The sequence below is a fragment of the Fistularia commersonii genome, chromosome 9 (assembly GCF_037954325.1).
Source record: "Fistularia commersonii isolate RoL2024-O1a breed Wild chromosome 9, RoL_Fcom_v1.0, whole genome shotgun sequence".
Taxonomy (NCBI): Eukaryota; Metazoa; Chordata; class Actinopteri; order Syngnathiformes; family Fistulariidae; genus Fistularia; species Fistularia commersonii.
Genome location: NC_141292.1, coordinates 2,877,490 through 2,896,634, shown reverse-complemented (window position 1 = coordinate 2,896,634; position 19,145 = coordinate 2,877,490). Strand labels below are relative to the sequence as shown.

The window sequence follows — 19,145 nt, the reverse complement described above, 5'->3', positions numbered from 1 at the left end:
AGCTGTGGTAAAATACTTTTATAGAGCAGTTATCCATATCTGAAATATAGCATCCAAGCCAAACAGTCCTGAAACGCTCAGAACTCAACTCCTTCATTTTCTCAATTCGTCAATGTTTTTTTTTTTTTCTGTAAATATGTCCGTTCATTTAAGTATGTATGTCATTTGTGTGTGCGTGTGTGTGTTTGAGTGTGTGTGTGTGCTGTTTGCTTATGTGGTCATGTGCAACATTATTTTTATATCCCCCGACAATTACAATATTAAAGTTGTTGTTTTTTTTTCATCTTTTTAAATACAGGTCATTAATAATTTCTTCAAATGTCTCTGAATATAAAAGCTGGTGTTCTGACCCTCATTAGTCCATTAATGAAGATGAATCACTCGTCCTCCGTTTACCTCCGTATCTTTGCGTTCATATAAATTATATTCATTTCATCTTACATAAACAGCTCCGTTCTGCCGTATCGCCTCGTCGCCGCGCTCGGACCGACGCTATATTTTCTTTAAATCTCGTAATTGCTTTCCGACCGAATCACACGGCGGATTGAACTTTTACCGTTGTTTGACTTCAGCACGTTTACCTTCCTACATCAGTATCAAAGCTTTAAGTGCTGAAGAGGAATTTAAAAGCTGCAACAAGTGCCCTCCCAGTCAAACAATTCTTATCAACTCCGACACCCAGAGCTAAACGCGCGACTCTTTCTCCTCCCACATCATTTTATTTCTCCGTTTCTAAAATCACATTTCCATAGGTGTGTGTTTAAGGAGGGTGCGCAGTGCATTACAGTATCAAAATGTCTTTTCCCTGATCCTCGAGTTCAGAGGAACCAGAAGCATTTCTTCCTGTTCTTCTTGGTGGCGGCGGACGGACGCACCGCTTGAGGGGAGTCTTGTTGGTGAGGCGTGGAGGGCTGGGGGGTGGCGGACTGGGGCGAACCCTCCGGGGGATCACCTACCTTCCACGTGCGCACCACCTGCCCTTCCTGCAGCCGGAAGTCGTGCTCCACGCTGGGGAGAAGGGCGGCGGGTAAGAGACGTGAGTCACGGAAAACAGCGCCCAAATCGAAAAAAACTCCGACGGCCTTTTCCGGGTGAAGCTAACGGAGAGATAAAATGCTGAGTGTCGGGGGAAAAAAAAAAAAAAAAAAAACAAACCGCGCGGCACCGGGAGGGATATCAGGATTGCGGTTTGCACCGAACGGGAAGTCAGCAAGGTGCATCGTCAGTCGCATTAGAGCGTCGCCGAGGGGTTTCGCCGGCGAAATGAGAATCCGACCCCGACGCGCCTCGGCGGAGACTATCGGTAAAGGTAAGCAATAATGAATGAACGCATCTGCGCTAAAGAAACAACAATATTTGCTTTTCTGAATTACATTTGTCAGCAGATATGTATTGTGCGTACATCCCTCCCACCCCCTCCGTGAACTGATTCTTTTTTTTTTTTTTTTTGTTCATTTTACTTTGCTGCTATTCTTGCTTATTATGCAGTGGCCTAGTTAGCCGGTGTTTCTCATCACAGCACAGCACAGATGCTGGATGGAAATAAAGAGGACTCCCGTGGTCGAGGATACGGGGGGGGGGAAAGCGCTGCAGAGGAAGCGCGGAGGACGGGGCTCGGCGACGGCGGGGCCCGGAGTTTTCATGCAACAACAATGAGGACCCGCGTTCGTTTTCCATCTGGCTTTAAAACACCCACTCCCTAACTCAGTCATCCACTCCACTCTGCGTGCCCACCAGTATTCAAATGCGTGGAAAAAGTAAACGAAAACAACAAACGAAACACACGGGAGCGCCGTGCGGGCACGGGGTACGGCTAGGGTAAACAGTAAATGCGAGCGGGTACACAAAGAGCGGTGGAGAGGATTTCTTCCATCCACAATATTTACAGCAGGTGGAGGGGTCGGGGGAGGGAAAAAAAAAAAAAAAAAAAAAAAGCCACTTCAACTAAACCTCTTTGTGGCGGCGGGGACGGCTCCACAGCTTGAAACACACCTCCAAAGCTGCATAAAATGAGGCGCTAGTCAGCAGGAAAGACAGAGATGGAGTCAGTCTCGGTTGTTGAAATGAAGAGAGTGGGTAAAGTACTCGGCGGCCTCCCTATTTGTGCGTCGGTGCGGCTCGGCTCCTCGTAGAGGCTCCCCGGTGACTCTCGCCTTCGCCGCGATGTTCTTTGCGAGACTCCGCGTGAGCGACGCAGCGGGGCGCCGTCCGACCCTCGACCTCAATTATCCGCAAGCCGACCCCGAAAGATGAGAATCCGGCGTCCGAGCGAACCCCCGTTCGGACGCCGGCATTTCCCTTTCGGTTTCGGTACCGAAGACGACGTTCATTTCGGAGCTCATCTTGAATATTCTTTCTTATCGGACTCATTTTCGTGTGTGTTTTTCCATCCGGTCCGTTTCGGCCTTTATAGGAATGAGTCAGCATTTCCGCGAACAATTCACCTGAACCCCGAAAACCCCCTCTGAGGTCGGCGCCGGTCCTTTTTTCTGCTCCGGCTTTAAGTCTTCGCCGCATCCGCTTACGCCGCCTGTAATGAAAAGTGCTTCGAGTTCACTTTTCCTTTCACCGACATAAAGAGGCCCGAAACCCCGTCGGCGGCGAATTGGCCCAGAACACAAAAAGAACGGTGTCAAATTTTTGTTGCTGGATTTTCAGAGGTTTAGACGGTACATATCAAAACACCCTCGCTAGATTCTCCGGTTGAGGTTCATTGCTTTGGATCGAAGTTCTTAAAACGGTTCGCGGTGGAGCCTCGCTGCTTCGCGGTTCGGCTTTCGCCACCTCGCTATTTCGGGGATTTTTTTTTTTGTAATTCGGTTCTCGCGATTTATTGTTTTGTAAGTCGCTTTGGATAAAAGCGTCTGCTAAATGACTGTAATGTTAATGTAATGTAATTGGTCCGGAACCTTTTTTTTTTTTTTTTTTTGCAGTTTTGTTTTTTTTTCTTCCAATAATGAAACAGCCATATCCTAACCTAAAAAAAATAAATAAATAAATAAATTAAAAAAAAAATTTTTTTACAAAAAGTAAAATATATTGTATTATTGAACTAAAATTAATTTTATAAAATAAATACAGTACGAGACCTCCTTTGCCGGCACGCATTCTTTAGGGGATGGCTTCTCCGACACGACTCCTGCATTTTTTTTTTTTTTTCCCCATCATGAAATAGCCATATTCTAGCCTAAGAAGATAAATTAAAAAAAAAAAAAAGGAAAATAAATTTTTTTACAATTAGAAAAAAAAAAAGTAAAATTGAACTAAAAATAATTTTACAAAACAAACAAAATACAAGATCTCCTTTGCCGGCATGCATTCTTGGAGGGGATGGCTTCTCCGACACGACTGCTGCATTTTTTTTTGCAGTTTTTGAATTTTTTTTTCCCATAATGAAATAGCCATATTCAAGCCTAAGAAGTATAATTTAAAAAAAAAATTTTTACAAATAGTAAAAAAAATATTTTAAAATTGAACTAAAATCAAATTCATAAAATAAACAAAATACAAGATCTCCTTTGCCGGCACGTATTCTTTGAGGCGAAGGCTTCTCCGACACGACTGCTGATGGCATCAATGGCTAAATGGCTAAAAAAACACCATTCGGATCCGTTGACGGACGACGACCTCACCGAAATGAAGAAGAAGACGAAGAAACCAGAGACTGTTCTCACGCTCCAACAAACGCCCTGCAAAATATGTCGCAAGATTGGGACGACGATACGGGTCGGTCGGTCGGTCCACTTTTGAAACTTGATATAAAACCATTTTCAAGCAGAAGAAAAAAAACATCAGTAGAGCAGAAGGTAAAGCCGTGTGTACAGGAAGGTTTGTAAAGGGTTAATATATCCGTAAATACCATCAAAATTATCATGTCTCCACTTCACGGAAATTCACAGGTACCCTTTAAAATTTTTTTTTTTACAAGCAGGTAATTAAATGTTCAATAACAAGCATTTTGTTTCACAAAAATTGACTTTTTTCCTGATTCTAGTCCATCCTTAATGCAAGTTTGCGGTTTAAAACTAACCTTATGGCAGATATGGAAAAAAAAAGCCAAATATCTATAAATATCTACCGCAGTGGATCCATTCTACCTGCTACTTATTTTTTTTTTTTTTTTTGTGGAATTATATATATATTTTTTTTTATTCTATGCTATTTTTTGGGGGCGTGTAATTCCGCTCAGTACCTGACTGTCGATGCATTATTTATAAATACAGCATATGAATTCAGTGAAAATGATGAGATTTCTATTTCCACTCATAAACGCTCCCGTTGTTCCTCCGGTGGAGGTTTGTACTTCACTGATAGTGTTTGTGTGTGCGGCTTGACACCATGTTTTCCCATTTATCTGCTGCGCTGTTGCTATTTTAAATGTGAGTTTGAAACGTGTTAACACATTTACACGTATTATGGAGAGCCGACAGAGACGGATATGTCTGCGTGTAGGTGGGAGGCGGTTTGGTGTAGATAAATAAAACATCTTTCGGGAACAAAATGGGCTCAACACCTGCATTTTCAGTGCGAGAGGTAATGTAATTTTCTACTACATATAAATCTGTTTTGTTCTGAGACTATATCAGGATCAAATAGTGCCAAATCTTTAGGTCTGCGGATTTGCATCAATGACGTCATCGTGGAAAGTGACCCGCATCAGCCGAATACCACCTGGAAATGTCGCTCCCAGAAAGGTTTGGGATTTTTTAAATTTTTTATTATTGCCCCAATTGTTTTTATTCTATTTATGTCTCTTTCTGTGGTTTTGCACTTTTTTTTTATTTTATTTTACAAATAAGATCCAATTGTTTAAATCCCATGATGTACTTATATCCTTGGGGTTTTGGGATTTTTTTTTTTGTGTGTGCATGTATTTGCTTTTATCTGGCAAAATTTGTCCAAGACACTTGTCAAAGAGGAAATGAATCAACGCATTGAAAATGAAGAACCTTGAATTTGAAGTTTCTCAACTGTCATTTCAAGCAAACGGAATTTTTTTCTCGAAATATCATCACAATTTATTTTCCGTCTATTGTATAGCGCCGCTGACATCAGATGAACTCACAAACAATTCTGAGGCTTCGGGGGAGTGATACTCATTACAAACTCAGCCAAGGAAAGCAGTCATATTGGATAGGGGGATAGTGGGAGGGGATCGACATGCCCAAAACAATATTTTAGAACAGTTTTTTTTACAATAAAATAAGCATAGGGGTTGAACAGGGCTTCATCTCTTTTCCAACCCACCATCTATAAAACATTCATACACCACCACCAGCAGGAGATCATCATTCCTCCATCACTTCTCTGCTTTGGCTGAGACGGGGAGGAGAGACTTTTGCTGGAGAGAAATATAGCGGTGCTGGGGTAATCAACTTTATACATTTACAATTTTCTCTCTCTCTCCTTCATAGAGTTTCCTTAAAAAAAAAGGTGGGGGTGGAGGGGGTGGGGTGTTATTTTGCAGCAAGAATTACATGTGCAGCGAATCTCTCCGGGGATCAATATTCATCTGCTGCTGCTGCTGCTGCTGCTGCTGTATATATGCATGCAAACGGTCAATAGAATCGATATATGTGCATGTTGTTAGCAATTTGCACACATGTATGCACAGAGATAGAGAGAGAAAGAGGAAGAGAGTAGTTAACACATGCGGTGAATGCATCGGCTTCCCGTCACTGCGGCTGTGTCTTATCTCCAAAGAGTCTTTTTTCTTTTTTTCTTTTTTTTTTTCTATAAAGTATAACTGATGCAGTGATAAACCGATACAGATAAATGGGATTTTTTTTTTTTTTCCCAACATTTCTGGTTAGAATGTTGAGTTATTTTCCATTCTAGATTGAAAGTAGGTTTTTTTCTGGGATGGAAAAAAAAAAAAAAAAAACTTGGAAAAAGTACGATTTGACATGATCATCCAGACAAGCGGCAGTTGATGATGTATTTGCAAAAGGTGTTGAGCCAAGCGGGGAGCAGTGACGTGTTCTGCCTCGCTGTGTCTCCTGCTGCAGCGTGGCTAGGCTAACCCCACGGCACAGCTATCTTCATCAACCGCCGAGGTTAATTATTTACCGAGCCGAACGCTTGAGGAGGCCGAAAATTTAATTAGCAAAATAAAATTAAAAAAGCAGCCCTGGATATTCTGCCCAAAAAAAAAAAAAAAAAAACAATAACTGATAACTGATGTTGTAATTTCACAACTCTTGCATAGTGCATTTTTAAAGAATCATTTCCCAAAAAAAAAAAAAAAAAAAAAAAATTAATAATAACACCAAGCTCGAAAAAAAAAAAAAATGTGAGTTCCAGATTAGAAAACCGCCTTCTGTCCAGAAGATAATAATTGGCAAAAAGCAAGTTTTAATGTGGGACTTTTAATTGACAGCAGGGTGTTATTTTAATGATAAGGCGCAGGTACAGATGCACGGAGTGAGCGCTCTCGGAGGCCTTAAAAGGCAAAAAAAAAAAAAAAAAAAACAACAAACCCCATTATCCATCTCGCACGTTGAAATCTTCATCAAGTCCGCAGAAGTCTGTGGAAAATCTCATTAAAAATTAAGATACAGACAGGCTTTACTAACAAGACCGAAGACTCGGGCGACATGTGATTGAAAGCGATTTCGGCAAACAGATGGAGAACAGAAGAAAAGCATCATCCCAGTTAGTTTGTCTGGGATGGAAGTGAGCGACGGAGCGAGAATAGAAAGATACTGACGCCGGAGTCATGACCGATACCCCTTGGATTCGGTCAATCCACGGCGGGAGTCGACCGCGCCCTGTAATTTATGCTAATCACTGGATGCTAAAAGCCCATTTACATTAATAGCGGTCAGATCAGATTACAACACATCACCAGACGCTACAATGCACTTTTTTCAAGGTCGGTATATTTGGCTTCACGACCGAGAGCCGGAGGATCTTGGCAGCGCCGCACATATTTCAAGAAAAAGTATTTAAACAACACAACCTTGGCTGCTTCAACCTTATTTTGTCCGTTAGCCTAGCCTCTCCGTTTCGCGTTCCTTTTTATCCGCGCGATAATGCACTGCTTGTATTTACATTTCTATGGCCGTTAACCCACATAGATTTAAATAACATGACCTTATTAGCAACCTCTGGCGTTCTCAAAAAAAAAAAAAAAAAAAAAACAACAGCACAGCTATTCCCAAAGGGAGTTTTTCTTTCCACGCTACGTGAATAAGATAAACAAAACACGGCTTATTGAGGAACGCATATGAAGAACGTGGAAGGTGAGAGATCGGGGGGGGGGGGGACAACAACAAAGATTCTCCCACAGAAGGGCAAGTGAGGTGATGGTGGAAGTAAAAGTAGACGGGCGATAGGGCGCCGCTTTTGTTTACTTGACAGAGCGGTTTGCACCGGGGGGACCACGCCGCGCAAAGCGTACAAAAGTGAAACCCGTTTACACCGAATCGGCAGCCGGGAGTTAAGCCGGCGTTCCCGGGCGTTATGATTTGCTCCGGCGGGAAGAAAGACGTCCGCTGTGAATACACACTCATTACGGGTTTACTTTGGGAGTCGACTGTGTGCACGCCGCTATCTCACGACTGCAACTGTCACTATCTGCTCTGAGCAACCTGATTAGAAAATGTTACATCACAGAGGAACTCTGCTGAAAGCTGCACACCCTGGAAAAAAAAAAAAAAAGAAAAATGATATCAAATTCCCGGGTTAGTCTTAATTTCCTCATTTCTATTTTTATGTCTTGATTCATTTATTCGTCCATCCATCAATCTATTTTTTTTAGTCATAGTGCAAGTTGTGGCTCAGGCTAGCACATCATCTGTTCAAAAAAGATAGATAGATAGATAGATAGATAGATAGATAGATAGATAGATAGATAGATAGATAGATAGATAGATAGATAGATAGATAGATAGATAGATAGATAGATAGATAGATAGATAGATAGATAGATAGAGTGTAAACAGACTGTAGCTGTATATCTTAAATGCTTGCTAATGCTGTTATTTTCAGTTTGAAAAAATGATAACACATAATAATTGCAATATACATTGTGTGGATAAAGTTGTTATTATTTATAGTTATTTATTATTCTTGCAGATGGAAAAGAAAGAATGGACCTCTAACACAAGCACATTTAACTGCACCTTAACGGCGTCTCAAGAAGCTAAAAAGCATAATTGGATTTAACTATGACTTTAAGCAGCATCTAGGAAAATATCATTATCATATTAAGTCTTGTTATGCAAAAGAGAAGCCATTAAGAAAATCAATTTATAAGATTTCGAGAAGATTAATCTCTTTTTAAGACGAATATTGCATTTTTCATCACCGTAGTTCATAAACATCAGTCGCATCCTATCAAACCCGTCACGGTTTCCCCGTCTGCGTGCGAAACGCTCGCGTCAGCACGGACATCTATTCTTGTTACGCCCGTCAACATCATTCCTGGAGGACGTAACCGTGAAGAAACACCGCGGGACAATTAAGAAAATAGTCAATGCTGATCTTTGTAGCGCGCCGGTGTTGAGAAAATTGGACTAAAATCTACTGTTCAGCCTCCTGAGGCTGTTGTGGGCCAAATTTAGTGCAACATATGCGATGAGGTGTGCTCACCCAGGCTGTCCTGACGTTCAAGCCAGGATTTTTTTTTTCTCAGCCGCCCACAGAGATGATTTATCCGATGCTCAGTGACGGGGAGACGGGAAGACATGACTGTGCTGCAATGTGGCCCCCTTCATTACTAGGATATGCTGGTTATCGGTCAAAAATGACTAAACACATTCGCGATGAAAAGATATTGAACGAGAAATGACAAAATAGTATTGTGAATATTATGCTAATGCCGGGTGAAGTTGTTTCAAAGCCCGGACTTAGACTTATGAAAAATGCATTCCTATATTTCTAACGGTTTCTTGACAGGTTTTCAAATACGTTTCCGGCGAGGAAAAAAAAACGCCCGATACGTTCCGATTACTAAAACCGTGTCTTGGTACGATGAAAAGTCAGCGCTCGGAGTGGAAGAGCTTCCGTAAAACGTTTGCATATTGATTATTCAAATGAGGAAAACTCATTACCGAGGGATAAATTGTTTTTATTTTGGATTCGAAAAAGTGGATAAAAGCCTCACGCGTTCGTCCGGACGATATTTACGAGAAATGAATCGATCGCGATGTTATTTGTAAATGATGAACTCTTCGGCGCCATCTTTCAACACGATTCAAAACAGATCGGGAACAGGACTCGTTGGATTTGGATCAATGAAGCATTTCTTCATGAATTTTGCATGGTTAGTGGATCAATAGCTGATCGGTCATAAAATATGATAAGATCCGATCGTTTGAATAGAGGTTTGAAAAAATCAGAACACCGAAAAGATTTATTTTACATGAAATAAAAAAAATGTATTCTCGCTCTTTCGAGCCAACATAGGCTCTTCCTCAAACGTTGTGGTGCCATTTTTTAAAAGTAATGATCACGTGATTGATTTATTATATATATTTACATTTTAACATTGTAACATGCAGTGTGTGTGTGTGTACGTTTGTGTATGTCTTTCTCAAAAAAAAAACAACTCACTAACCCAAGCTTACTGTTCTGTATATTTCCTGTGCATCGTGTATTTGCAAGTGTATTTGCAGTCCCTATGTCCTCTATTGTAAGTCGCTTTGGATAAAAGCGTCTGCCAAATGCAATGTAATGTAATGTAATGTAACATTATCTTCGAAAAATGGAAAAAAAAAAAAAACATCTCTGATAAGCATCTTACATTTTTTTGTTCCACATGGAAAAATAAATCATCTTTATTTTTGAAATTTTTTTCCAACTTTTCGGATCCCTTCCCGAGCAGGGGATGTCGTTTTTTTTTTTTTTCCTTTTTTTTTTTCCCCAAGATCCGCTCATTTGCCAAATCACGCCGTCGCTGTGTTTATGATTCGTTATCGAACCGCGGCTCGGATTTTCCGGTGACCTTTATTACAAAATTCTGCCAATATAATAGCCGGTTGACTTATCATGATAAAGTGCAGGTGAATTAAAAGGCAGAGAGTGAAATTTGGCCGCGGGCGGTACCTGCCTGTCCTCGGCAGCACAGACGTATCGAGTGATGGCTGCTGGAGCGGAAGGCTCTGATGGATGACTGGCTGTTGAGCGGATCTGAGGGAGGGAGGTGTGACTGCAGGGTGGCAGCCGGCCACCTGGAAAAAAAAAAATCATCTCGTGGCTCGCGCTCATCTTTATCTGTGTCGCACCCCGTTCGTAAGCAGGCGTTAACATATTAAGGCCTTTTTTTTTTTTTTTTTTTTTTGCAGGTTTATGTGTGTGTGTGTGTGTGTGTGCTAAGAATGATTTTGTTGGTTTTCTTTCACCCACACGGCGTTCAGGGGTAACGATTCGGGGTGAAGGTGAGCCGCGGGGGAGGATTGATAACCTAATATTTATTATGCAAAAAAAAAAAAAAAAGGGCCGGGCGGCAAGCTTGGTGGTATTTTGCAAAGAAGCAGGAAAAAAAACAGTCGGTCGACATCGGCGTTAATCTGTTTTTTTTTTCTTCTTGTTTTTAGGAGTTTTACCATGAAGAATCACAATGAAGATTTATGACATATTCCTGTAGGCGCAAACCCAATTGAAAGTTCTTTATTTTCTCCGCTGCAACCAAGAATGATTGTTTCGCCTTTGTATGCAGTCCATGAAATGGCATTTCTTGATGGCCGAGGAGGGGAAAGAGACAATCTAATCAAATGAGTGTTTTGATTAGATTGTTCGCTCCGCTGAAAGGTTCGCCGTTGCATCTGGAGAGCATTCGTAATGCGCCGTATTCATCTATAGCATCGGTTGGTTCACTCAAAGGATAGCTTCGTGTAAATTATGCAGATAAAATTAGATAGTGTTTAATGATATGAGATGTGGCTGGGAGCTCTATGTCTGAAAAAATAAAAGCTCATTAAATGTGTTGAGATTTACATTTTTTTTTTTTTTTTTTTTTGTTAAACGTCGAAAAGATACATAATGTAATTGTTGTCTTTATGATAAGTATTTTTCTCCTCGAGGCTGCTTTATAAAATATTTACGGCCCGCAAATGTTGGGACCTGTGACAGGAAATTTGTTGCCGAAAAAACCAAACGCCAATATTATTTATATTCGACTATCTGGAAATTTTGTATTGTTGAGAAAAGTTTTGTTTGCAAGTTTAACTTTTCTTTTTTTTTTTTCGAAATCCAGATTTTCGGGCTCTTTCCTTATCACAGCTCGGCAGAAACAGCGATGTCTAGCGCTCTCGTAAACAAAGCGTAAAGAACTTAAGTCAGAGTTCCCGGAGGAACTTATTCAATTATTTTACTACTTTTTGTTTCGAGGAAAAGCAATACGAGTATCTTTCTCAAGCTCTTTTTTTCATGATTATTTTTCATATTGTTGCTATTTTGTTTTCTCGGAAGCGACAGTGATTGGAAAGGTTTCCTCGGAAATTTTCCTTTCACCACGATTTCATCCGCGCCCGAGATTTTCATCTTGCATTACCGTGGCTGCTCGAGCGCGGCGTCGCCCCTCGTGATAACGAGAAAAGCCGTACGTGGAGGAAATTCTTACATCGGCGCCACGAATATCCACGAAATTTACAAAAAAGGAATTGGAAATTTCAAATGGTTTTCTTGTATGAATAACAAAGCTTATCACTTAATCAAAGCAGCGATTGTCTGAATTGTTATGATTAGTATGAGATCAATCGTGCCGATCCGACCCAACCTTCGTTTCTTTTTCGCAATCTGTCCTTCTCCCTCGCTCTCTTGCTTTCCAAGCCAACCTCGACTTCGGATCCGTCCGAAGTTTCTGCACCAGGGTTTCCTCGCTCGCTCGCGTCGGGTTTAAAGAGTGAGATCCAGAAGCTGCTCTACAAAGAAAGTGTTGTGATTCGGCGAAAAAAGATTTCTGTGGAGGTTCTCAGTCATCCAAGTTGTGGTGAATTCTTATGGAAATCTACTTGTTTTTGGACTTGAATTTCTTCACTTGAAGATGTTTCAGGCCTCAACCGAGAGGCTTCTTCAGTTCTAATCAGTTTCCCGATATGAGAGACAGTTTTTTGGGCGGGTCTAGGTTATGGTGGCTTATTGTGTACATGGAGAGTTGATCTGCAGAAACTACCATATTTTCCGCACTATAAGGCGCACCTAAAAGCTTTTAATCTTCTCAAAAGTGCGCCTTATAACCAGGTGCGCCTTATATATGGATCAATATTGAGCCGCAAGAGGTCTGGCAACTACGGGAAGCAGCCGCCGACTCCATTTTCTCCCGAAGAAGAAGCGGCGCGCGGTGCATGCTGGGATATATGACTACGCGAAGAGTACATTTTTATGTGTGTGTGTGTGCGTGTGTGTGCATGTGTTGCCAAAGTAGCAGCATTAAAAACGGTATAGGGGAATTCGAGTCCCACACCACTTGGGTGTGTAGAAAGACCCCAAAATGGCACCTTTCAAGAGACACGCTTACGACGGAGAGTTCAAACTCAATGCGATCAGTCACGCAGTAGAACACAGGAATAGAGAAGCGGCGAAAATTCAACATTAACAAATCAATGGTGCGGAAGTGGAGGAAGCAACAAGAGTTAAGACGACTGAACAGAGTTTCCGAGGGAACGAAGCGAGACAGACTTGAACAGTGGGTTGTTGAACAGAGAGCCGCAAGTAGAAGCATCTCTACAGTCACTATTGGAATGAGGGCAATATTGCCAGCTAGCGACATAAACATCAATTAATTTAGAGGCGGCCCTTCGTGGTGCTTTTGTTTTATGAAACGTTTTGATACTGTGATAAGTTGAGCTGGAAATACATTGTTTTCAACGAAGGCGGCGCAAATACTGGCGAGAGCTACCGGCACATAAGGTACCCTATTGTGAATGCACTTGTTTTGGGAGTGAACAAAGTTGTCAGAACGTTGGTTTGTATTCTATTAATAAAGTTTGACTGACTTATCTGATTGTTTTGTTGACATTCCCTCAAACGCAACCCCAACCACTACGGTAGCTTCTATTATATGTGCCTTATAATGAGGTGCGCCTTGTAATCCAGTGCGCCTTATGGTGCGGAAAATACGGTAAGTGTAAGGGGGTTGGAATGGATTAGGTAAAGCCAAACAGGGGAGATAAACATGTTTGACTCCTGGTGACTTCTTTGTCAAAACATCTAATGAATGAATACTTTATTAATCCCATGTGGGGAAATTTGTTCCCTGCATTCAACCCATCATGGATGAACCATGAGCAGCTGGCTGTCGTCTATCGGCACCAGTTAGGGGTTCAGTGTCTTGCTCAATAACACTTTGACACACTAGGAAGAGCCGGGAATCCAGAGACGACGGCTCTATCTACGCGACCTTTCACAAACGTCCAACGCCGTACTGGGATCAACACCAAGACGGAGTCACACACACAGACCATCCGCACCCTCCAAACGACCAGGAAAGACCAGATCCAGCCCCCGGTGACGTCCACATGAGTCCCAGATCGTACAGTCCAACAGGTTTCACTCCTTTGTTTAGCTTTACCTTTTCACCTTCCAATCCAGGCAATCCCACAAAGTTGCTTTTTTTGCTTCAACGAACGACAGCCTCATTAGCATAACGGCCTCCATTAGACCGAGTTTCCGCAGATCAGCTCTTCCATTTACGCAACAAGAAACCAGAACCTAAACCCGACCAAAAACACTTATATAAACTCTCCATCGGTCATTAGAACTGAAGAAGCCTTGGAATCAAAATTTTTAATTGTCGTTGTGCAATGAGCGTCCCGGCTAGGTGCATGCACAGGATGTTTTTTTTTTTAAATAAAACTAAATGGACAGACAAAGTTATTTACATAGTGCCTTGTATGTCTATTCATTTCTATTCAAGTCCAGTTGCCAAGACAAGAAGATTTCGACCAGTCGGCTCAAAACGGTGACCGATGACCGTAATCCCTAAATTTTAGTAGTTATAAAACTAGATCCCATTCTTTCGGACTTCAGCCCTGCCATTTGAAAGTCTTGATATTCTCCCGGAGCCTTCCCGGGCTTTTAAAGGCAGCGGAGAACCGCACAGTCCGCCACCTAGAGGCAAACTCCACAGGACCAATTGTGATGATTAAAAGCGTAGCGTGCAAAACGCTCAGGGTTTTCATTAAGTCAAAGCCAAACGCCACCTGCTATCTTTAAGGCGCAACACAAGACGAGTGCACAAGGCTGCCGGTTCAAAGGGACGCTCTTAAGTGCCTTCAATAATGAATGGGTGTTTTTGTGTAAAACACTGATAAACAAATTCGAAGGACAGCTTCGGTGCCCCGTTAATAGGCGGTAGATCCAGCTGTCTGGGCACAGCGGTAGCAGAAGGACGTTTTTTTTTCCAGGACACGAAACGAATAAAAGCCGTAATTAAAGAATACAAAAATGTTAACATTTTTTTCCATCTACGTATCAACCCGTTCTTCTCGTTCGGCTAGAATGACTCTTTCTTTTTCTGCCCTATTTGTAAAGAGGTAAAGGGGATACATTAAAAAAATCAAGATGCAAACTTTTAGACTTTTGACCCGATTCGATGTCCGGACCTCGGAGTCGACTCGGGGGTTTTCGACGTGAGGACGCGGGAATTAAATCTGCAATCCGCCGTCGAGACTCGGGTCTCGTCCTTGGCCCGTGGTGTAATAAATTGGCACTTCACTCGGGGCTTCAGCGTAATAGCTCGGGACTTACTTGGATCTTGTAAAACAATGACTTGCTACCAACGCTGCTAAGTAGCCGCTAATAAACCAATTAGTCGCGGCGATAGCCTCATTAGAAGAGGTGCATTTTCTAACGGGCGTCCATAAATACCGCTTCGGACAAGTAGTAAAAAATGTTTCTCGTATTAGCGTTCCGCATCTTATACGTAATTTATTGCGCACGCCTGATCAAGACGTATGTGCGGTGCCAAAGGAAAGGGAAGATTGAGAGTGGGTGCTCGTGAAAGTGCTCCAGGGATCTAATTTAGCTGTGGGTGTGATTCCAGTGTGATTAGTATTTATATGACACATCATCCACATGAGGCAGCGCTTCCCTGTTCCACATGCCACTCTTGATCTTCCTCCCTCCTCGCCGTTTCAAAGACGCGGCACAATGGCGACGGGCACCATCTGGCACTCTCCGCTGGCACCGTTTCGGATTTTGCGACGATTGCCAAACAGCAAAACAAGGGTTCTCGCTCTTCCCCTTCTCGCGGTTGATTTCACACCCGGCGCCGTCGTGCAAACAAACAATACGCCGCGCACCTTCTCGCCGGGGACGCGGATCGAGTTCACGGCGTCCGTTCCCGTCCGACGGTTCGAGACAAAAGGCTGTTCTTGGATGGGCGACGTCCTAAAACTACCAATTTGTCAGAGTGGTGTAGTAAGACGGGGGGAAAGCAGAACAAACAATTCTCTTCATTTCTACTTTCTTGTTTTTCGTGCTGTGTAAATCTCCTTCTCCTGCTGGCTGAGCATTTCATCTGTGCAGCCTCGTATGAATGAGGGCAATGCCTACGGTGTTTTTTTTTTTTCCCTCTCCCCTGTGAGACGCCTGTTGCTCCATGGCTCAGCCCTGCAGTAAAGATGGATTACTGCAGAAGAACTGCCTGCCCTGCCCTTTACACATTTCACACACACCACTTCTCCATTATCAGCCTCATCCGTGGGGGGAAGCGGCGCTCACACACATGTATTTTCGCTCACAAACACACGGGGCTGAAAGCTGACGGGGTTGCGAGAGAAAGGTCAGAGTCAAGAATCGGAAAAATCTTTCTTGGGAGAAATGAAAACCTCTCATGTCCGTTTCGTTTCGAGTTACCTCTGCGTCGGTTTCTATTTTCGGCGTTTTTGGTTTAACGCGCACCGGAATCGACGCTCCGTCAGCCGGACAAATACATTTGAATATTGAATAAAAGCCGTGATATTTCGATACCCGACGGAATCATGTCTCATTATTATGTCAAACCCAGCCAGTTATCTTTAACTGAGCCGGAATCGAACCCAAATGAATGAAATAAAGTGCTTTAACCCGGACAGGTGACGCCGGATGTCGGTGTCAGGATGACCTCCGGAGTATTTAGCATTAAAATAAAAAGAGGAGGACGCCGAGGTCGTTTGGCGTCTGTCGAAGGACGATCCTGTGCATCTGTGCTGCTTCCACCACCTCACCCACTCACATGCTTGCATCCTGTCTATTTCTGTTCACTTATTTTATCCTTGTCATTGTTATTGTCACCCTATTTATACTATCGTTTACTTCTGGTTGTGTATTTTACACCCTTCTAACTGTCTCTATTTATATTTATATTCAAATAAATTCATATTTATAACTAAATATATCAAACATTTACAATAATTAGTTTATATTTATATTCATATTAATTAATATTTATAATTAATATATTTAATATTAATTAATTTATACATCCATTCCTTTTTTGTTTATATTCATAATTAATATATTTAATAGTCACATTACTTAATTTATATTTGTATTCATATCAATTAATATTTATAATTAGTATATTAAATATTCACATGAATTAATTTATATTTATATTCATATTAATTAATAGGTATAATTCATATAATTTACATTTGTATTAATTAATCTATATGTATATTCATATTAATCTGTTTTTTTTTATTTTTGACATTATAACTGTTGTGCTGCTGTGACAAATTTCCCCCACGGGGATCGATAAAGTTTATCTTATCTTACATGTGCCGGTCGGCTTATATCTGCATTTCAATACGAACGGAAGTTCGATGATGATGACATTTCATAATTGCTGTTGGAAAACGCCGCGTTCATCCGCCGCTCGTGCGCTTCGGAGCGCGGTATGCCTCCACTTCTCGGCTATCCACCCACGCGTACGTGATGTAATTTACGTCGTAACGCGCCGCTCGCACCGTCTCACCCAAGGACACGTGCACGGCGCGCTCGGGACGTCGCCAAGCAGAAGGGTTGGCGCTTCAACCGTGAGCGAGCGCACAACCAAGGTCGTATGATGAATATAAATGCTTAAAATATCAGCCGCAGGATCATAACAACAAAAATAATCATAAAAATCCACTATGGTGCGAAAGGCGTGTTGTGATCAGAACGCACCAGGACTCTGTTGCATCCGGCCAAGAAACGCAGGAATCCCACTGCTTTCCAGAGATCACTTTGAAGTTTCAAAACCGTTATGACTGACAGGGATGGAACAAGAACACTGAAGTATTTTTCGGCTGTTGGGACCATGAAAGAGCTGGATACACACCGAAGGCATATGAAAGACAAAAGGATAAGTGAAGCAAACTCACATATCAAGAAGTAGCAAATCAGTTTTTGCAGATGTTACACCGACTGCTCCACTATGTTTTTTTTTTTTTTTTTCCCGTATCAAAGGGTGATCCTTGGGTACCGGTTTTATAAACCTATTAAAATGCATTTGTCATAACTATGAATGACAGAAATATTCTAACAGAACTATAATTCTAATTCAATTCCTGTGCATGCAAGATTCACTTTGCTTTTCGTGTTTTGTCTATCGCCTTAAGATAATTTCAATGAGGAAAATCACATTTGGGTGATCAGCAAAATAATAGCAACTTAAATACCGTCTTAAATTTGGCTAAATTTAACGTTACTGTTTTTTCCCTGCTGTCAAAGGGTGATCCTAAAGTACCATTTTTATATACTTACTAAAATATAATTGTCATTACTATAAATAACAAAAATATTCTCCTTAAAATCGCAGAACTATCACTTTAATTCAAATCCATTTTCCAGTTATATAAGATTCACTTTGCTTTTTGTGTTTTGTCCATTGCCTTTAAATAATTTCAGTGAGGAAATCACATTTGGACGCCTTGTAGCAACTTAAAATTTGTCATAAATTTTGCTAAATTTGATTCCAAATAACTCTACTGTTTTGTCCCTGCTATCAAAATGTGATCCTAAACGACCGTTTTTATAAACCTAATAAAAAACATTTGTCATAACAACATATAACAACAATATTCTCCTTAAAATCGCGGAACTATCACTTTAATTCAAATCCATTTCCTGTGCCTGCAAGATTTATTTTGCTTTTTTGTGTTTCAATGAGGAAGATCCCATTTGGGTGAACAGCAAAGTAATAACAACTTAAATACCGTCATAAATTCGGCTAAATTCGGGTCCAAATAACATTACCGTCGAAATAAAATCATCCTTAATTTGCCTTTTTAAATGGGATATTGTAATATCTGCATTCCCCACATTTGCAAGGGAATACATTTCGTATTCAGTTGATTCTTTTCAGCCCCTGTTTGGGTGATTGCAGAGAGTTGCCAGTGTTTGATGAATGGCTGGATACGGTTTCACAAATATCCCTGTGACCATGGACGTGAGAAGTTCATCTGTAATTTGCTCACATATCACGGTGATTCAGAGGTCCGCGGCTAAATGTGCAGATACAGATTTATGGCCCGTGTCAGTCGGATGTGATTGGTTCGTTTTGTTGCTTTGCCTGTCGGTCCCTTGGCAGGATTATGCACAATGTTATGCACAGGTTCCCGCTGAAAGGTTTCCCGGGGAGGGTTGGCACCGGGAACAGATCATGCAGTTTTGAGAGTGAGCTCAGAAATCTTTTGAAGGTTTTATTTTTATTTTTTTTTTCCCCCCCCATTTATCAGCCTGTACGATGGACCCTTTTTTTTTTTTTTTTTTTTTTTGGTGGGGGGGAAAAAAAATTCAGGTATATTTCTGATATTTTTTCTTGATATTTCGAGACTTTTTTTTTGACAGCGACAGCTTGGAATTTTTCATCTCCGGTATTTTCTTCTCTCTCCAAATGATCCGTCGACGCGCTATATGAAATAGCTGAAATATTTCAGAGTTTGCAAACGTGAAGTCGCCGAGTCCCTCGAACAGCTCGGCGCCGCGATAGAAGCGTGAGGCGACTCCCTTCACTCTGGAGCCAAATTTGTCAGCTTTTCCCTTTACGCCGAAGATTATTTACACGAAAAGCAAACATTTTTGAAATCGCACCGGGTCCGCCGAGCTCACGCTAGGTTTGTTTGTTTTGGACGCGATTCTGCATTCAGTATGCGCACGCAGATGTCGGTTCCTTTGAATAGACCCACGCGTAAACATTCAGGTTCTGGCTCATTCGGCCGCGAAGAAGGGAA

At 41.6% G+C, this 19,145-nt stretch overlaps 1 protein-coding gene across 2 annotated transcripts in view; it reads right to left on the bottom strand.

Annotated features, from left to right (window-relative positions):
• The window catches only part of LOC147230955 (uncharacterized), a 40,325-nt gene continuing 21,180 nt past the window's right edge, over positions 1–19,145 (bottom strand). For both annotated transcript variants that reach the window (XM_086151927.1, XM_086151929.1), the window contains exon 4: positions 1–1,008. In XM_086151927.1, coding sequence (XP_086008053.1) covers positions 819–1,008 — 190 coding nt within the window. In that variant the 3' untranslated portion in view covers positions 1–818. The remainder of the gene's footprint in view (positions 1,009–19,145) is intronic.